The sequence below is a fragment of the Panthera tigris genome, chromosome B3, assembly GCF_018350195.1.
Source record: "Panthera tigris isolate Pti1 chromosome B3, P.tigris_Pti1_mat1.1, whole genome shotgun sequence".
NCBI classification, from domain to species: Eukaryota; Metazoa; Chordata; class Mammalia; order Carnivora; family Felidae; genus Panthera; species Panthera tigris.
Window position 1 is genome coordinate 118990917 of NC_056665.1, and position 14168 is coordinate 119005084.

The following is a 14168-nucleotide window of genomic DNA, read 5'->3' on the forward strand; positions in this document are numbered from 1 at the left end:
TTGGGCCCCCCTCTCACTTCTAGAGTGCCCCCTGCTTCATGCCAGTCCCTCTATCTGGACACCAAGGGCCTGTGCAAGTTGCCATCAGGAAAGAGGCCAAAGGCTGCTTGGGGAACCTAGCCAAGCTCACAGGAAATGTCTGACACCACCAGGCAAGCGGGATTTGGCCTCTCAAAGCAAAACACAGCTGGGCCGACAGCGGGCCACTCGGACTTTCCCAGATTTCATGGCACTGAGGTCCCGGGGCAGAGACAGAGAGACTGGGCCGGCCTGGAGGCTGTAGCTCATTCACGACCACACGGTAGCCCCTGGCCAGGGAGGCTGTGAGGCTCGAAGAGGACGTCCCTGCCGTGGGCCATTGACCTCACTGTGGGCCCTCGCCCTCCACGGCCTCTCGCACACATGGATCCTTTGCTGGGGGACGGAAGGCTCGTGTAACCCAGCCTCCTCCTCTCCCCAGCACTGGGCCTCATCCGTCGATTCATTTCGCTCACATAAGTTGAGCACCTACAGCGAGCCAAGCATAGTATTGGGTACCAAGGACACATCCATAAGAGAGCAGGACACAGTCCCTACTCTCAGGGAGCTTCTGGTCCGGTGAGCAGATGAACGGACTGTCCCGAGGGAGAGTGTGAGGTGCTCCACCCGGAAGCACAGAGCCTCACCTCTTCCTGTACTCAGAGCAGCACAGGGGCTGGTGTGTTGGTTCCAGGTACAAGGCGAGGAGCCAATGCTGGGTGGACGCTTTCTAGGTGACTCTTCAGTTTGGACCCAGTGAAGCAAATGTGGACTGAGCATTTTCTGTAAGTGAGGACTGTGGGAGGAGCTTTGCGGGAGATCCAAAGAAGGAGAGACGGAGTCACTGCCTTCCAGGGCCCAGGCCACACAGTCTGATTGCAGACAAAGGGCACAGATGCACAAGGGATGCGTTGCAGGGGGTCAGAGAGCTGGGCGGAAGTGATCAGAGGGCCTTTTGGAGAAAGTGGGACTGGGCCTTGAATAGCAGGGGCGGGATGGGCTGGCAAGATGGGGCAGGGGATGTTGAACAGCTCTGACGCCAGAGTACAACGGACAGCATGGCAACTATCCCCCATCCCCGCTCGTGCGTAACAACAGGGATTCCGTGCATTATAAAACGAACGAGCCCTGCAAGCCAGAAGAGAGCTTGCTGGTGAATTCCAGGCTGGAAGGACTCTACTCCCATCCTGCTCTGGGCTGACTCTGGAGCTTGTACCTCTGGTGTTCTTCCAGATGCCTTCACACCAGGCCCACCTACCTTGCATCAACAGCTGGGACCAACCATAACAAGGCTCAGGCCCTGTCCACCTGCTCACAGCCAATCCCAGGTCATTCACTCTGCTTCCTATGTTGTCTACCTGGCCACTAGCTCTGCCCTTCTCTCTGCCCCCGCATCCCAAGGCCTTGGCCAAAGGGTCTGGCTCTTCTGGTTTTGATTTGGATCTGCCTAGACCTCAGCCTGAGTCTAGCCTTGTGCTCTTTGTGCTTCTGGCTGCCCTGGGAAACTACCTGCCTGGGTGGTTGGGGCTCTGGACCCCTACCTTACTGAGACCCTGGTTGCCTCCCCCTTCCGAGTTGCTGGACGATCTCAAGCTCCTTTCCTTTCTCTCCTGAGCTTTTCTGCTGGGGCCCTGATCTTGAGGTCAGCCTCCTCTCCCTGGTTCTCCTGGCCTCCCAGAGGACCACTCCTTTTTCCCCTTAGTTCAGCAAGACAAGGTTGCAACATTTCAGAAAGAACATCTTAAGTAGGAAGCGAATGGAAAAACGAGCCTGAAAACCAAAAGGAAAACACAGCCCCCTAGAAATGGACCAGTTTACAGAGTTCAGATTTCCTGTCCAGAGCTAGAAAAAGTCTAGCCAGGTTGGCTGGTAAGCAGGCCAGGGAATCCTGCCCATGAACATTCCCCTCACCCCACATGCTCCTTTTCTTCCCCTTCAAGGAGAGAGGTTACTGCTGAGCAGTGAATGAACTGAAGGGTTTCTTCAGGCAGAGGGGTCCTTCCTGCATGGACCATAGGCAGGGCAGGAGGTGGAGGAGGAAAACATTTTTTTTTTTATTGTTTATTTATTTTTGAGAAAGAGAGACAGAGCGTGAGTGGGGGACGGGCAGAGAGAGAAGGAGACACAGAATCTGAAGAAGCAGGCTCCAGGCTCAGAGCTGTCAGCACAGAGCCCAACTTGGGGCTCCAACTCACAAACTGTGAGATCATGACCTGAGCCAAAGTTGGATGCTCAATCGACTGAGCCACCCAGATGCCCCAGAGGAAAACACTTATAAAGAGTTTACTATGTGGCAGCCACTGTTTTAAGCACTTTCTTCACATTAACTAACTTAATCCTTACAACCATTCCATGCTTGTGATTATCATCATTGTCCCCGCCTCACTGATGAGGAATCAGAGAGGTAAATAACTTGCCTAAGGCCACGCAGCCAGGAAGCGGCCACGCCAGGATTCGAAACAAGAGGGCCTGGGTACATGCCCTCCTCAGCTTTCTCCCAGGACTGGAGGGTAGAGACTCCACTTCCCACCTCTCCTGGCCACCCCAGCCTGAAAAAGCCTGTGCCAACCCCAACACCCACGTTTCTGCTCCCTGCACCTCTGGTCAGGGCAGGGAAAGGGGAAGAGAACAGGGAGGAGGGAAGGAAGGATAACTCTGGTCTTCCCCACCGAGGTCTTCACCAAAGAGTCCTAAGGAAGATATCCCGAGAGAGAGAGAGAGAGAGAGAGAGAGAGAGAGCGAGAGAGAGAGACTTGCCCCTGGACCCGAGGTCCCACTGAGGACTTACCTGGCCGGCGGCAGCTGCGAGGCCAGTGAGCGTGTTCTGGGTGTCGTGGTGCTTTCTCTGGCTGCACTGCTCCTGCGTGGGTTGGGTGACCCCTCGGCTGAGCGCCGGGGCGCTGGCCTCGAGTTCTGGGGGTCAAATTCCTCCTCAGGAATGACCTCCTCGCAGCGGGCTCCCCGGAAGCCGGAGCGGCACACGCAGAGCTGGGGCCGGCTACAGGATCCCCGGTTCTGGCAGGGCGGCTGGCACACAGCTGGGAAGACAGGGAGAGGGATGAGGGCAGGGGCCCGGACGTCCTGACACTTTCCTGGCTGGTGCTGCTTGGGCTTCCCCACTCAAGCAGGGAGCCCGACTCTGGCCTCAGAAGGCTCCCTGGGCCCATTTGTCCCCGCCTCCCCCCTCCGGTCCCCAGGGTGAGGTTCCCCTGTCATCTCTGAACAGCCAAGCAGACACCGAATGGCCAAAGGTGTGAGGCACTTGACATTGTATGGTACATTTGTGCTCACTTCTGGTTGTCTGTCTCTCCTCCCAGACTGAAAGTCCCAGAGGGCAGATGTTTTGTTTTCTTCCCTCCGCTGCCCCAGAACTTGGAATAGAGACTGTCACAGAATAGATTCTCAATAAACAAACAAACAAACAAACAAACAATGAATGAATGAATGAGTTTCTTTCTTGGGAAAGGGCTCAACACTGGGCTGAAAGTCAAGGGGCAGGGGGAGGTTGAGTTGTTGGGGTTTTTCTGTCTTCCGTGAGCTGTGTGATCTTGATCTCATTGAGCCCCAATTTCCTCATGAATCACATGAAGGGCAGACTGAGGAGGCTGGGGGCATCCTAAGGGTCTCTCAAAGACATCTTCAGCATTGATAGTCTCTCTTCTTCCTCTTTGGGAAGCATCTGCTCTCAAGCTCCTCACCTTCCTTAGCAAGTGGTAGAACTCCTGCCCGAAAGCAGAAAGAATTCTGGCTCCTGGGCCCTGGATCCAGCCTGGGGGCAAAGTGGGGCTGGACCGGGGCCCCTTCCTCTGAGCTGGTGCTGTGCAGCAGCCACTGGCCCCCCAGAGCCATGACTTTTCACTGCCCTTCATCACCTTGCCAAATCTGGAGTCCCCTCCAGTGACTAGCAGTCATGGGAGAGAGAGTCCCATGCAGAGGTACACATCGGGATGCGGGGCCCTGCCTGGGGAACACGAACACAAAAGAACCCAGGAGAGCATGGTTAGGCTCATGTTGGATCCTCTAAACCCAAAGTCGCCTCTATCTGTCACTCATTCACTCAACAAATATTTGCTGAGCCCCTACTAGGCACCGGGGACAATGTCTTTGTCTACGTGGAGCCCACACTCCAGTGGGGGGGACCAACAGGAAATAAGAAAGTACCATAACATTGCTTCGGGCGGTATCTCAGGCTGTGAAGACAATTAAACAGGGCGATGCGGTGGCCCATGCGTGACTTTAGATGGGGAGATCAGGACAGGTCTCTCTGAAGAGCCGGCCACAACAGATACAAAGGAGGTGGATAGGCCAAGGTCTTCCAGGCAGACAGCCAGCCAGGCACATCCAAAGCTCTGGGGGCTGGAGGGAGCAGGGTACTTTCGAGAAAGTGCCAGAGGTCCAGGGAGGTTGGGGTCTGGTGATAGGGGAGAGCATGCAAGGTCAGGGAAATAGAGGCAGATCACGCAGACCCTCGTGGGCCTCAGTTATTCTAAGTGCATTAAAATACCAGGCACCACGACACAGATCCTGAGCCTGGGATTTCCTGAGCTGTACTCTTCTTTCTGAGAACAGGCCTGGAGTCCACACGAGGGGCCAGTCTGGATAAATCTCTCCAAAATTCCACTTGGCCCATGCCACCCCCCTCTCGGAGACAATCACTGGCTCCCGGGCGCCTCCAGAGATCAGCACTGAACACCTTCCCCTGTCTGATCCCCCTCTAACAATCAATCCCTCTAAATTAATCCTCGGTGGCCAGACCGGCCTGTGGGTGTGGCTCTCTCTTCTTTCTGCCTCTGTGTGTACTGTGGTCTCTCCCTGGAACTCTTTCCAATTCCTCTCCACTTAACCTAAGTCCTACCGTTCCCTTAAGGCATCTTCCCCATCCCTGATGACCGCCTCGAGCTAGTGCACCCTCCTGTGAGCAGCTGGGACTGGCACTCACCGTGCACACCGCTCAGTGGGCATGCTGCCGTCAGCATGATGGGTGTTCACGTATGTGGCCCAATTCCCCATGGATTCCTGTGATCAGGTCCTGTGGCTGTCCCTTACACCTCTTTGCATCCTTAGCCCTAGTATACGCGCACCAATGACAGATTATTTTTTATTAAGGCAGCTACTATCTATTGGGTGTTTACACTATGCCAGGCACAGTACTTTGCATATACTATCTCATTTAACCCTAACAACAATCCTTTGCAGCAAGGGTGATTATGATTCTCATTTCACAGAGAAGGCCTCAAGCTCAGAGAGGGTAAAAACTTGCCCGAGGTCACCCAGCTAGTCAGTGGTAGATCTAGGATTCCAATCCAGGTCTGTTTGACTGCAAAACCCAGGCTCTTTCCTCCCCACTGCTTCCTCCCTACCATTTCTGAACCTCTACCTGGAGCTGCTGATGAAATGAAGGGATCTGGTGGCTTCAAGTCAGCCACCGAATGCACCTTTGCAGGTGGTGGAGACTTCAGGACCCTGTCCCTCTCCAGAGCCCACACAGTAAATCTTAGATGATGATGGACCATGTTTACCAGTTCATGCATTCATCCAGTGAACATTCATAGAGGACTCACTAGGTGTGAGGCCTATGGCAGAAAGAACCAATCTCTCATGCATGAAGTGTATTGTCTCATATAGAAGCCAGGAGATAGGTCATGTGATAAATGTCAGCCAGATCCTCGAACCCAGGCTGAGGCAAGGAGAAGGGAAAGTCACGGAAGGCTTCCTGGAGGAGGTGGTGCTGATCAGAGACACAAAGGATGTGTTGATCGGGCATCATGTCGGTCAAGGGCAATCTGCCTACTCAGGAGAGAGTGGGGAAATACAGGTCTTACTTCAGGATTCGAACCATGAGCTGAATCCTGTTGCCAGAGCATTTCCTGACTGCCTCAGCATCACTTCCTGGAAGGCCCCTGGCCTCCAGATAAACAGACCACGTCAGAAGATTGACCCTGAGCGCTTCCCCAAACACACACTGCCACAGTGGCAAGATTTGGGCCTATCTCCTGGCTGCCACTCTGGGGACTTGGCCCCCACCTGACCACCCACCAGGCCCCGTCACCACCACCCCAGAGACCAGCCAGGCAGCCAAACCAAGGTCAGTGAACACTGCGGAAGCAGGTTTGTCCAGGGCAGGTCTTGGCCCTGCTTTAGTTTTGAGAGGAAGTAAAAAGGGAAGGCCTGAGTGTTTTCCCATGAACACCGCAGGGCGCCTAGTCTCTCGGACCATCTCCCTGCCGGCTGTGACCAAAGCCTGGCCTGGGTGAGAGGAGTGTCACACAGCCTGTCCCAATCCCAGTCTCCCTTCCACCTCTGAGTGGGCAGTCCTTGCCTTAAGACAGCTTTTCAAAACCAGTCTGGCTTCTGTCCTTCTCCTCTTGGGCCCCAGGATGGCCCATCCTTGACTTTAATAATAAGATCTTTCACACTCTAGAAACCCCAGACCTGAAATCCTGCAGGCCTCCCTGTCTCACTTTTATTTTGATTCACTCACTTCTGGTTCTGCCTTATTTGCTACTCTATTCCATCAACAATTGGTGGGCACCCTCCCTTGGCCAGACTGGCTGCCGGGGGGGGGGGGGCACAAAGACAACAAAGCTGGTTCCCGTGTGGAGGAAGCTCTGCCCAAGGGTGGGTTCTCACAACCACAGAAGCCCCTTGCCAGGCAGGGCGTTAGGTCCTCACTGAGGACCCGGGTTGGCCAACCTCGGCTGGTACAATGAACAGCTTATTGAAAATGGGTGGTTGAGGGAAACCATAAAAACAGCACTTATGGATGGACGGATGGAATGCCATGGTAAATAAAAGCTCTAAAAGGCTTCCAAGCCAGCCAGGTTGGTTGGCAGAAAAAAAACCTGCTGGGGAAGATAACCTCTCTGGATCAACCATTTACGAAACTGCACAGAGGCCCAGATTTGCCAGGTGTCAGGGTTTTGGAGGTTTTGAGCCAGCTCTCACTGACACGATCTGTACCCTCTCTTGAGTTGTTTTACATGTTTCAGCAAGATGCAGGGAACTACCTGACCTCCTCACTAAAGGGGTCACGCTTCTGTTCTGAGCGTGACATTGCCTTATGGGACTGGAGCAGAAACTCCTCTCTTCTCTCTCCACAATCCCCAAAGTCACCCCCAAATGGTTCAAAGTGGTGGTTCCTAGTGCCCATCTGTCAAGGGCACATTCTTATGACCGTTTTTACTGGTCTGCCATAAAATAAAGAAAATAAAAAAGTTGCCCCGAGTTTTTTTATAATGCTGTTTTCCCATTTAAAAAGTGTCTTTTATTTTGAGATAATGTCTTTCCTACTTTTTTTTTTGGTACTCTCTTTATTTATTATTTGTATATTTAAAAATTTTTTTATTAATGTTTTCATTTTATTTCTCAGAGTGCAAGCGGGGGAGGGGCAGAGAGAGGGGGAGACACAGAATCTGAAGCAGGCCCCAGGCTCTGAGCTGTCAGCACAGAACCCGACGTGGGGCTCGAACCCATGAACTGTGAAATCATGACCTGAGCCGAAGTCACCGACTTCGACTGAGCCACCCAGGAGCCCCTTTAATTTATTTATTTTTTAAATGTTTGTTTATTTTTGAGAGAGCGCAAGCAGAGGAAGGGGCAGAGAGAGGGGCACAGAAGATTTGAAGCGGGTTCTGCACTGACAGGCTGACAGCAGAGAGCCCGATGTGGGGCTCGAACTCACCAACCAGGCAATCGTGACCTGAGCTGAAGTCGGACGCTCAACCAACTGAGCCACCCTGGAGGTACCCCTTGATGTTCTTTTTAAATTAAAAGTGATGGCAAATGGTAGTTTGTATTTCTTTTTTTTTTTTATTAAATTTTTTTTTTTAACGTTTATTTATTTTTGAGACAGAGAGAGACAGGGCATGAACGGGGGAGGGTCAGAGAGAGAGGGAGACACAGAATCTGAAACAGGCTCCAGGCTCTGAGCTGTCAGCACAGAGCCTGATGCGGGGCTCGAACTCACGGACCGCGAGATCATGACCTGAGCCGAAGTCGGACGCTTAACCGACTGAGCCACCCAGGTGCCCTGGTAGTTTGTATTTCTAACATCCTCACGTGGCAAAATGAAAAGTTGGCTACTGTACTTCGGTACCTATGAGGTTTTCGGATATTTTACTGGTGCATGAAATCCAGAAGTTTGGGACCCTTCGGCAAGAGTGGTCATGTGTCCTTTTGTTGAAAGGAGACTGAAGCAAAACGTTCCTGCCAAATGAACACAGGTTTCAAAGCTGAAGGATCAGAAAGGAAATCATCCCTGTCAGAACGGCCGATGGCAGGGCCTGCTGCATAAAGCAGAAAAGGAAATGCCAAGGGCCCCGGGGCAGGCAGCTCCATGCAGTTTTGCCAGAATTTTAGGAGAGAAAACTCCCAGCCGTGGCCAGCCGGGAAGTCTTTATGTTTTGTTCTTGGAGCCTCCTCTCTCCCACTTTTCCACAGGAGCAGAGATCATGCTTTATACTTGAGAAATTAACCAGGATGGGGTACATGGCTTTCGTGAGTATTCACTGATCATTGGTAAAAAGGTTGTCAATCATGATGCCACGAAGGGCACAGCCAGCACCCCTCGCCCCCCACCCAGAAGCCAGCTTCCTCAGACAACCAGCAAGCAAGGCTGTTTCAGCCTCCCCGGTGCTCACTCCCCAATGCCAGTCCTTAGCCATTCATAATTTGGGCTTCTCCTGAACCCTTGCTTTTCCACACTCTCCTGGCACTCTCTTCCTCACTGAGGATTGGACATGTGGAAAGTTTCAACTTTGGGAGTTCAGCTCTGTGCAGTTAGCAGGATGCCGAAAGAGAGGGGAATAAAAAGAAAACCCCTGAAATTGCTTTGAAAGTAAGAAATAGAAGGCATCGTTCCCTCCAACCCCCATCTTCTGGCTGTGCCCCTTCTCCCTTCACTCCGCTCCAGAACAGTCGAGCTGAGGTTTGCTCAGATTTTCCACACAAACCCCTGCCTCTGGGAGGAGACCAAACTCAGAATGGGCAGGCCCAGGGGGATTCTGGAAATAGCTCTCGCCGTGTGGCCTTACTCCTGCTCTGAGCCTCTGATCAGCTACTTGGTAGCAGAAAGAACATGAGGCTGGGAGTCAGAAGGGTTTGGTTTGACCCCGGCTCAGCCACATCCCTGCTGTGTGACCTTGGACTCGTCTCATCTCACCGAGATGCCTCAACCGGTGCCTCAGTGATCTCTTCTATAAAAGGGGGCTGATAATTCCTGCCTCGAAGAGTCATGTGAGTCTCAAGAGAGATCGTGGGTGTGGAGGGGCACTGCACTCTCTACAGCTGTGTGACGCAACAGTCTAATGCTGCAGCCACAAGCTGTATGAGGTTATTTAACATGAAATTGATTAAAATCAAATAAAATGTAAAATTCGGTTCCTCAGTCACAGAAGCCACAGTTCTGGTGCCTCTTGTCTGGGAGATGAGCCTTGGCTACAGGTCAGACTCTGGGCCCAGCACCCCCTCACCTGAAGCTCAGTCGCTCCCCAGATTAAACCTCCATTTTCCCTAAAATCCGTGTCAGTGGGACACAAAGAACCTACCCACTAAATTACCCATCCCTCCCTCAGGACAGGGCCCTGTCGCCTTCTACATCCAGAGGCCTTTGCAGACAGGACAGTCTCCTCCCCACCCTCAGTGTTTATCTCAGCCCTGCCCTGGGCGCCCCAACTTAGGCCCTCACCCAGAGGTTTTGGTTGGCCCTGGAATTCTCTTACAGGGGGTGGGGTGTCCACTACGGCTTGAGCAGTTTCTGCATAGCCTTGACCTTTGCTTTCCACAGAAAGGGACTTTGATTGTTAGAGATCTCTGAGGCAAGGAAATGCCCGTCGGGTCCCCAGACGACTTCAGAGTCCACCTAGGCCCTGTCCATACCCGAGCTCTTCCTGGCGGCTGTGTCTCCAGGCCCCAATCTGGGCCCTGAGACCCCAGGCTGTGGGAAAAGTCAGGTCCTCAAGGACTTGCCCGGCTCCCGCCGCAGCTGTTCTCGGGACGGCTGGAAACAGCACTGGGGCTCAGGGGCCAGCCAAGCACCCGGCTCCAAAATAGCAGTTGTGTTCACATAAAAGCCTCTAATGAGAGAAAGATGCCGTTCTTGGCCCCTCGTGTGCTCTCTGCAGACGCCGTCTGGCAGGCCAAGCGGGCCTCTACCGTTTGGCGGCCAGAGGGGAGGAAGGGGAGGTGTGAGTCAGACCTTGGCCCCCAGCCCCTCGGCATGGACCGCCCTGCTAATTGCATTAACAAATGCCACAATGCTGGGCCAGTCAGGGGCAGGAGGCCAAGGGCAGAGAGCAGGCCCAATTCCCACCGGCTCCAGCAGGCATGAGGAGGGAGACCACTGGGCAGGGCTCACGGCCCAGGGCTCAGGCCTGGGTTTGTCTCCAGCTCCTGCGCCAAAGCAGAAGAGTTACCCCACTATCCCTGCAGCCCCGGGGCCTTGTCTGAGAACAGGCAGGGTTTGGAGGTGTCAGTGCCAGAGGGGCCTCTGGAGAGGAGAGAAGGATGGGATGGGGCCCCAGGACAACCTCCAACAGGGATGGGACCAGGAACCAGCCTTTTCCAGGGGAGTAGCTTCGGGGCATGGAAGAGAGTTCTGTGGTTGACATGAAGCCCACCACGCTGTTCTCCAAGAGCACCAGATCCCTGCCCAGGACCCAGGAGGATCAGGAGGCGGGGAATACACCACTCCTGCTTACAATTCAGCCAAGGTCATGGCAGAAGCACAGCGGGGAGAACAACCCTGCAGTCTGAGACCTGTGTTCAGATTCTGTGGGACTTTAGCTCACCTCTGTGAGCCTCAGTGTCATCTAGAAAATGGTCACGCATCCAACATTTACTATTTACCTAGGATGGTAAGCAGGACAGACATTGTCCTTTCCTTCATGGAGCTTCCAACTTAGAGAGCCGCAAAACAAATAAACACATAAATAGGAAAACCCAAACCAAGGTATGAGTCATGGAGGGGAAAAAGTCAAGGGGGCTAGGATCCAGAATAACAAGGCTGGTGTGGGCAAGCCCTGACGGAAGGGTTAGGGGAGCTCCTCTGAGGAGAGGCACTTGAAACAGAGATGGGAAAGATGACAAGGAGCTGGCTGCATAGAGAGAGAAGGAAAAGCAAACAGAGCAGCATGTGCAACAGCCTGGAGGATGTGTCTTCCAGGAACCCAGGCTGGATTCGGTGAGCCGGGGGAGTTCTGGGAGACGAGGCTGGGTACACCGCGGCAGGAAGGAGTGAACAGAGATGTGTTATGATATGGTTTATGGAGAAAGACCCAGAGAGTGGGGAGAGCAGCCAGCAGGCTGCAGCAGTCACCCGGGAGCCCATACTGGCTCCTTAGACTGGAGAGGCAGCAGGGGCAGCAGGGAGAAGCAGACAGGCCCCCGAGGGATTTAGGAAGTGAAACAAAGAGGGCTCAGTGAGGGGTGTCCCGGATGGCCCCCAGATATCTGACTCGAGCATTCAGGTAGATGTGGATGGCTTTAAACAGGGTGGGTAACACCTGGGCAGGAGAGCTGGCAGAGGGAGTGAAACGACGAGCTCCTTTTGGACCAGTTGAGGGTGGGGATGTCTGGAGAATATCAAGAACAGATGTTGAGTAGGCATCACGACGAAGGAGTCTGGAGGTCAGAAAAGAGGTCTGGCTGAAGCCGTCTATATAAATCTGGGTGTCGTCGGCCCAGAGATAATGCTTCCATCCATGGGGATACGTGAGATCATTCTAGGAGCGGTACAGCGAGAAGGAAGTGGACCCAGGGCTCAGTCCTGGGGAACCCAATGTTTAGTCACTGGGTAGAGGACAAGCCACAGCCAGGGACAGAAGAGGGAGCACAGCAGAGAACACATGATGACCACTCACAGGGTCAAGGGGGTGAAATGTTTAGTGTGGTCCCTGGCTATAACAGAGCATGGCTGCTATTATTGTTGTGTGTTTGTTGACAGTTAAGAGTGCCTACTAGGGCTCAATAATGGGGGACGACTAATGCTTGGGTTGGCTCCCATGGCCTCCCTCTTTGCGGGGGAGATTTCGAAGATCTGTGGAAAGTCTTGGGGAATCCCAGCATTAAGATGGGCGCCTGGCTGGCTCAGTCAGTTGGGCGTCCAACTTCCACCTAGGTCATGATCTTACAGCTTGTGGGTTCGAGACCTGTGTCAGGCTCTGTGCTGACAGCCCAGAGCCTGGAGCCTGCTTCCGATTCTGTGTCTCCCTCTCTCTCCATCCTGCCCCCACTCGCCCTCTGTCTCTCTCTCTAAAATAAATAAACATTAAAAATTTTTTTTAATAAAAAAAAGAAAAAGAAAAGGAGACTCCAGCCAAGGAGGTGAGAAGAGGCAGCTGGGGATGGCAGAAGGAAGCTACCAGGCCACCTATGTGATCCTTCACCTACTCAGTCCTTTACCACACGTGGACCAGGTAGACACTTCACTGATATCAACAGGACACAACACCTGGCTTCATGATCCCTGGGTAAGAACATCTCCTAAATACTTCTTTGAGCAAAGAGCCTTGGGGGCACATACCTGCCCACCAGGAAAACCTAAGGTACCCGTATATGCTCGGGGGGAGAGATGACGGTCTCTTGCTAGGATTGCACCTTCATGTTAATCCACTGAAGTTGTGCGATTATTCCCCTTGGCCACTTCTCACCTTGCTCTCCTCCACTCCCCGCCAACCACTGAGTCTCAGAGGATGGTTCTTCCAGAGACAAGCCACACAGAGGCTCAAAGCTGGCTCCTGGAAGCTCCTAACCAGTCAGTGAAGATCCCACCCGTGCTGTGACTCTTTTCCCTAATGTTTGTTCGGCACGTACCATTATGAGGCCCTGGGCTAACTTCTTTACACGTGCCACTCCTCTTCATTCTTATAACTACTACGGGTGCCGTTCTTATCCCTGTTTGGCACGTGGAAAAACTTGAGGCTGAGAGCAGTCAGCACAATCCTGGGATGGGCCCTGTATCATTCAGTACATGCTGACTGAGCCTTTTTATACCATGTCCAATGAGCACCTGCCACTGTGCTGCACGCCGAGGGCCTCGAGACACAATCCCTTCTCTCGACGTCAAGGCCAAACACGCACGGAGCACAGGGAACATGCCAGGCCTTGAGCTAAACGTTCAACCTGAGTTATCTCATTTGTCTCTTACAACTCTGTGAGGCAGGGACTACTATTAGTCGCATTTTACAGGTGAGGAAACTGAGGCACAGAGAGCTTACGCATCTCACCCACGGTCACATAGCTAAGTGGCAGAGCTTGCATTTAAACCCAGGTAGTCAGCACAATCTCCTGGATGTGGATTAAGATGACAGCCAAACTTACCAAGTGCCAGGCTCCCTGCACAGACTTGTCATTTATCAGGACCAAGAGTCCTGTCCCTCCAGAGCCAGGCTACCTGGATTCACAGCCAGGCCCTGCCGATTCCTAGGTGCATGGCTTAGGGGAACAGTTAGCCTCATTTGTAAAGGGACAGAAAGATCAAGTCGAACTTATAGGATTGTGAGGATTAAAAACGAACAACATACGAACAGTACCTGAAATACGGTAATAGCTACAGACTGTTATTATTGTTAATCCTCAAAAACAGCACTGTAGAGATGGTTGCACCCATTTTACAGATGAGGCTTTATGGTAGAAGAGGGCCAGTCACTTGCCTGAAGACGCAGGGCCGGGATTCAAATCCACGACTCCTTGGATTTGGCACCAGAATCCAAAGCACACGCTCTCAACCTTGAACCTTACTGCTTGGTGGTGGTGACGGTGGGGTAACCCACCTAGCCCCCTCAACAGCTACAGGGACTCCTTCTGCCCTCCCCAGAAGAGTCCCAGCCTCTGTGCATCTAGGCTGAGAAAATAATGAGAAATCAAAGAATTCTTCAAAGCTTCTTTCCCCGCATGAGCCTTCAGAAGCCCCCAAAGCTTGTGTGTGTGTTGGGGTGGTGATGGGGGTGAGCCAGTTTGGAAAGGCTGGACAGTCTTCCAAATGCCCCAACTATAAACAGGATCCAGTCAGCCCACACTCTACGGTGCTTCCCCTCAGGAAGGACTTCAGGCAGGCCCCCGTCAGCTGCCTCCACAAATACATAAACACATAAATCCTGGGGCAGAGCTGGCAAAGCCACAAACGGGAAGGCAGAGACCAAGAGCAGAAGAAG

General features: G+C 53.0%; 1 protein-coding gene across 1 annotated transcript in view; it reads right to left on the reverse strand.

Annotated features, from left to right (window-relative positions):
- LTBP2 (latent transforming growth factor beta binding protein 2) overlaps window positions 1–14168 on the reverse strand; it is a 104641-nt gene that overhangs the window by 78073 nt on the left and 12400 nt on the right. Inside the window, exon 3 of the mRNA XM_042990125.1 lies at window positions 2807–3056. Coding sequence (XP_042846059.1) covers window positions 2807–3056 — 250 coding nt within the window. The remainder of the gene's footprint in view (window positions 1–2806; window positions 3057–14168) is intronic.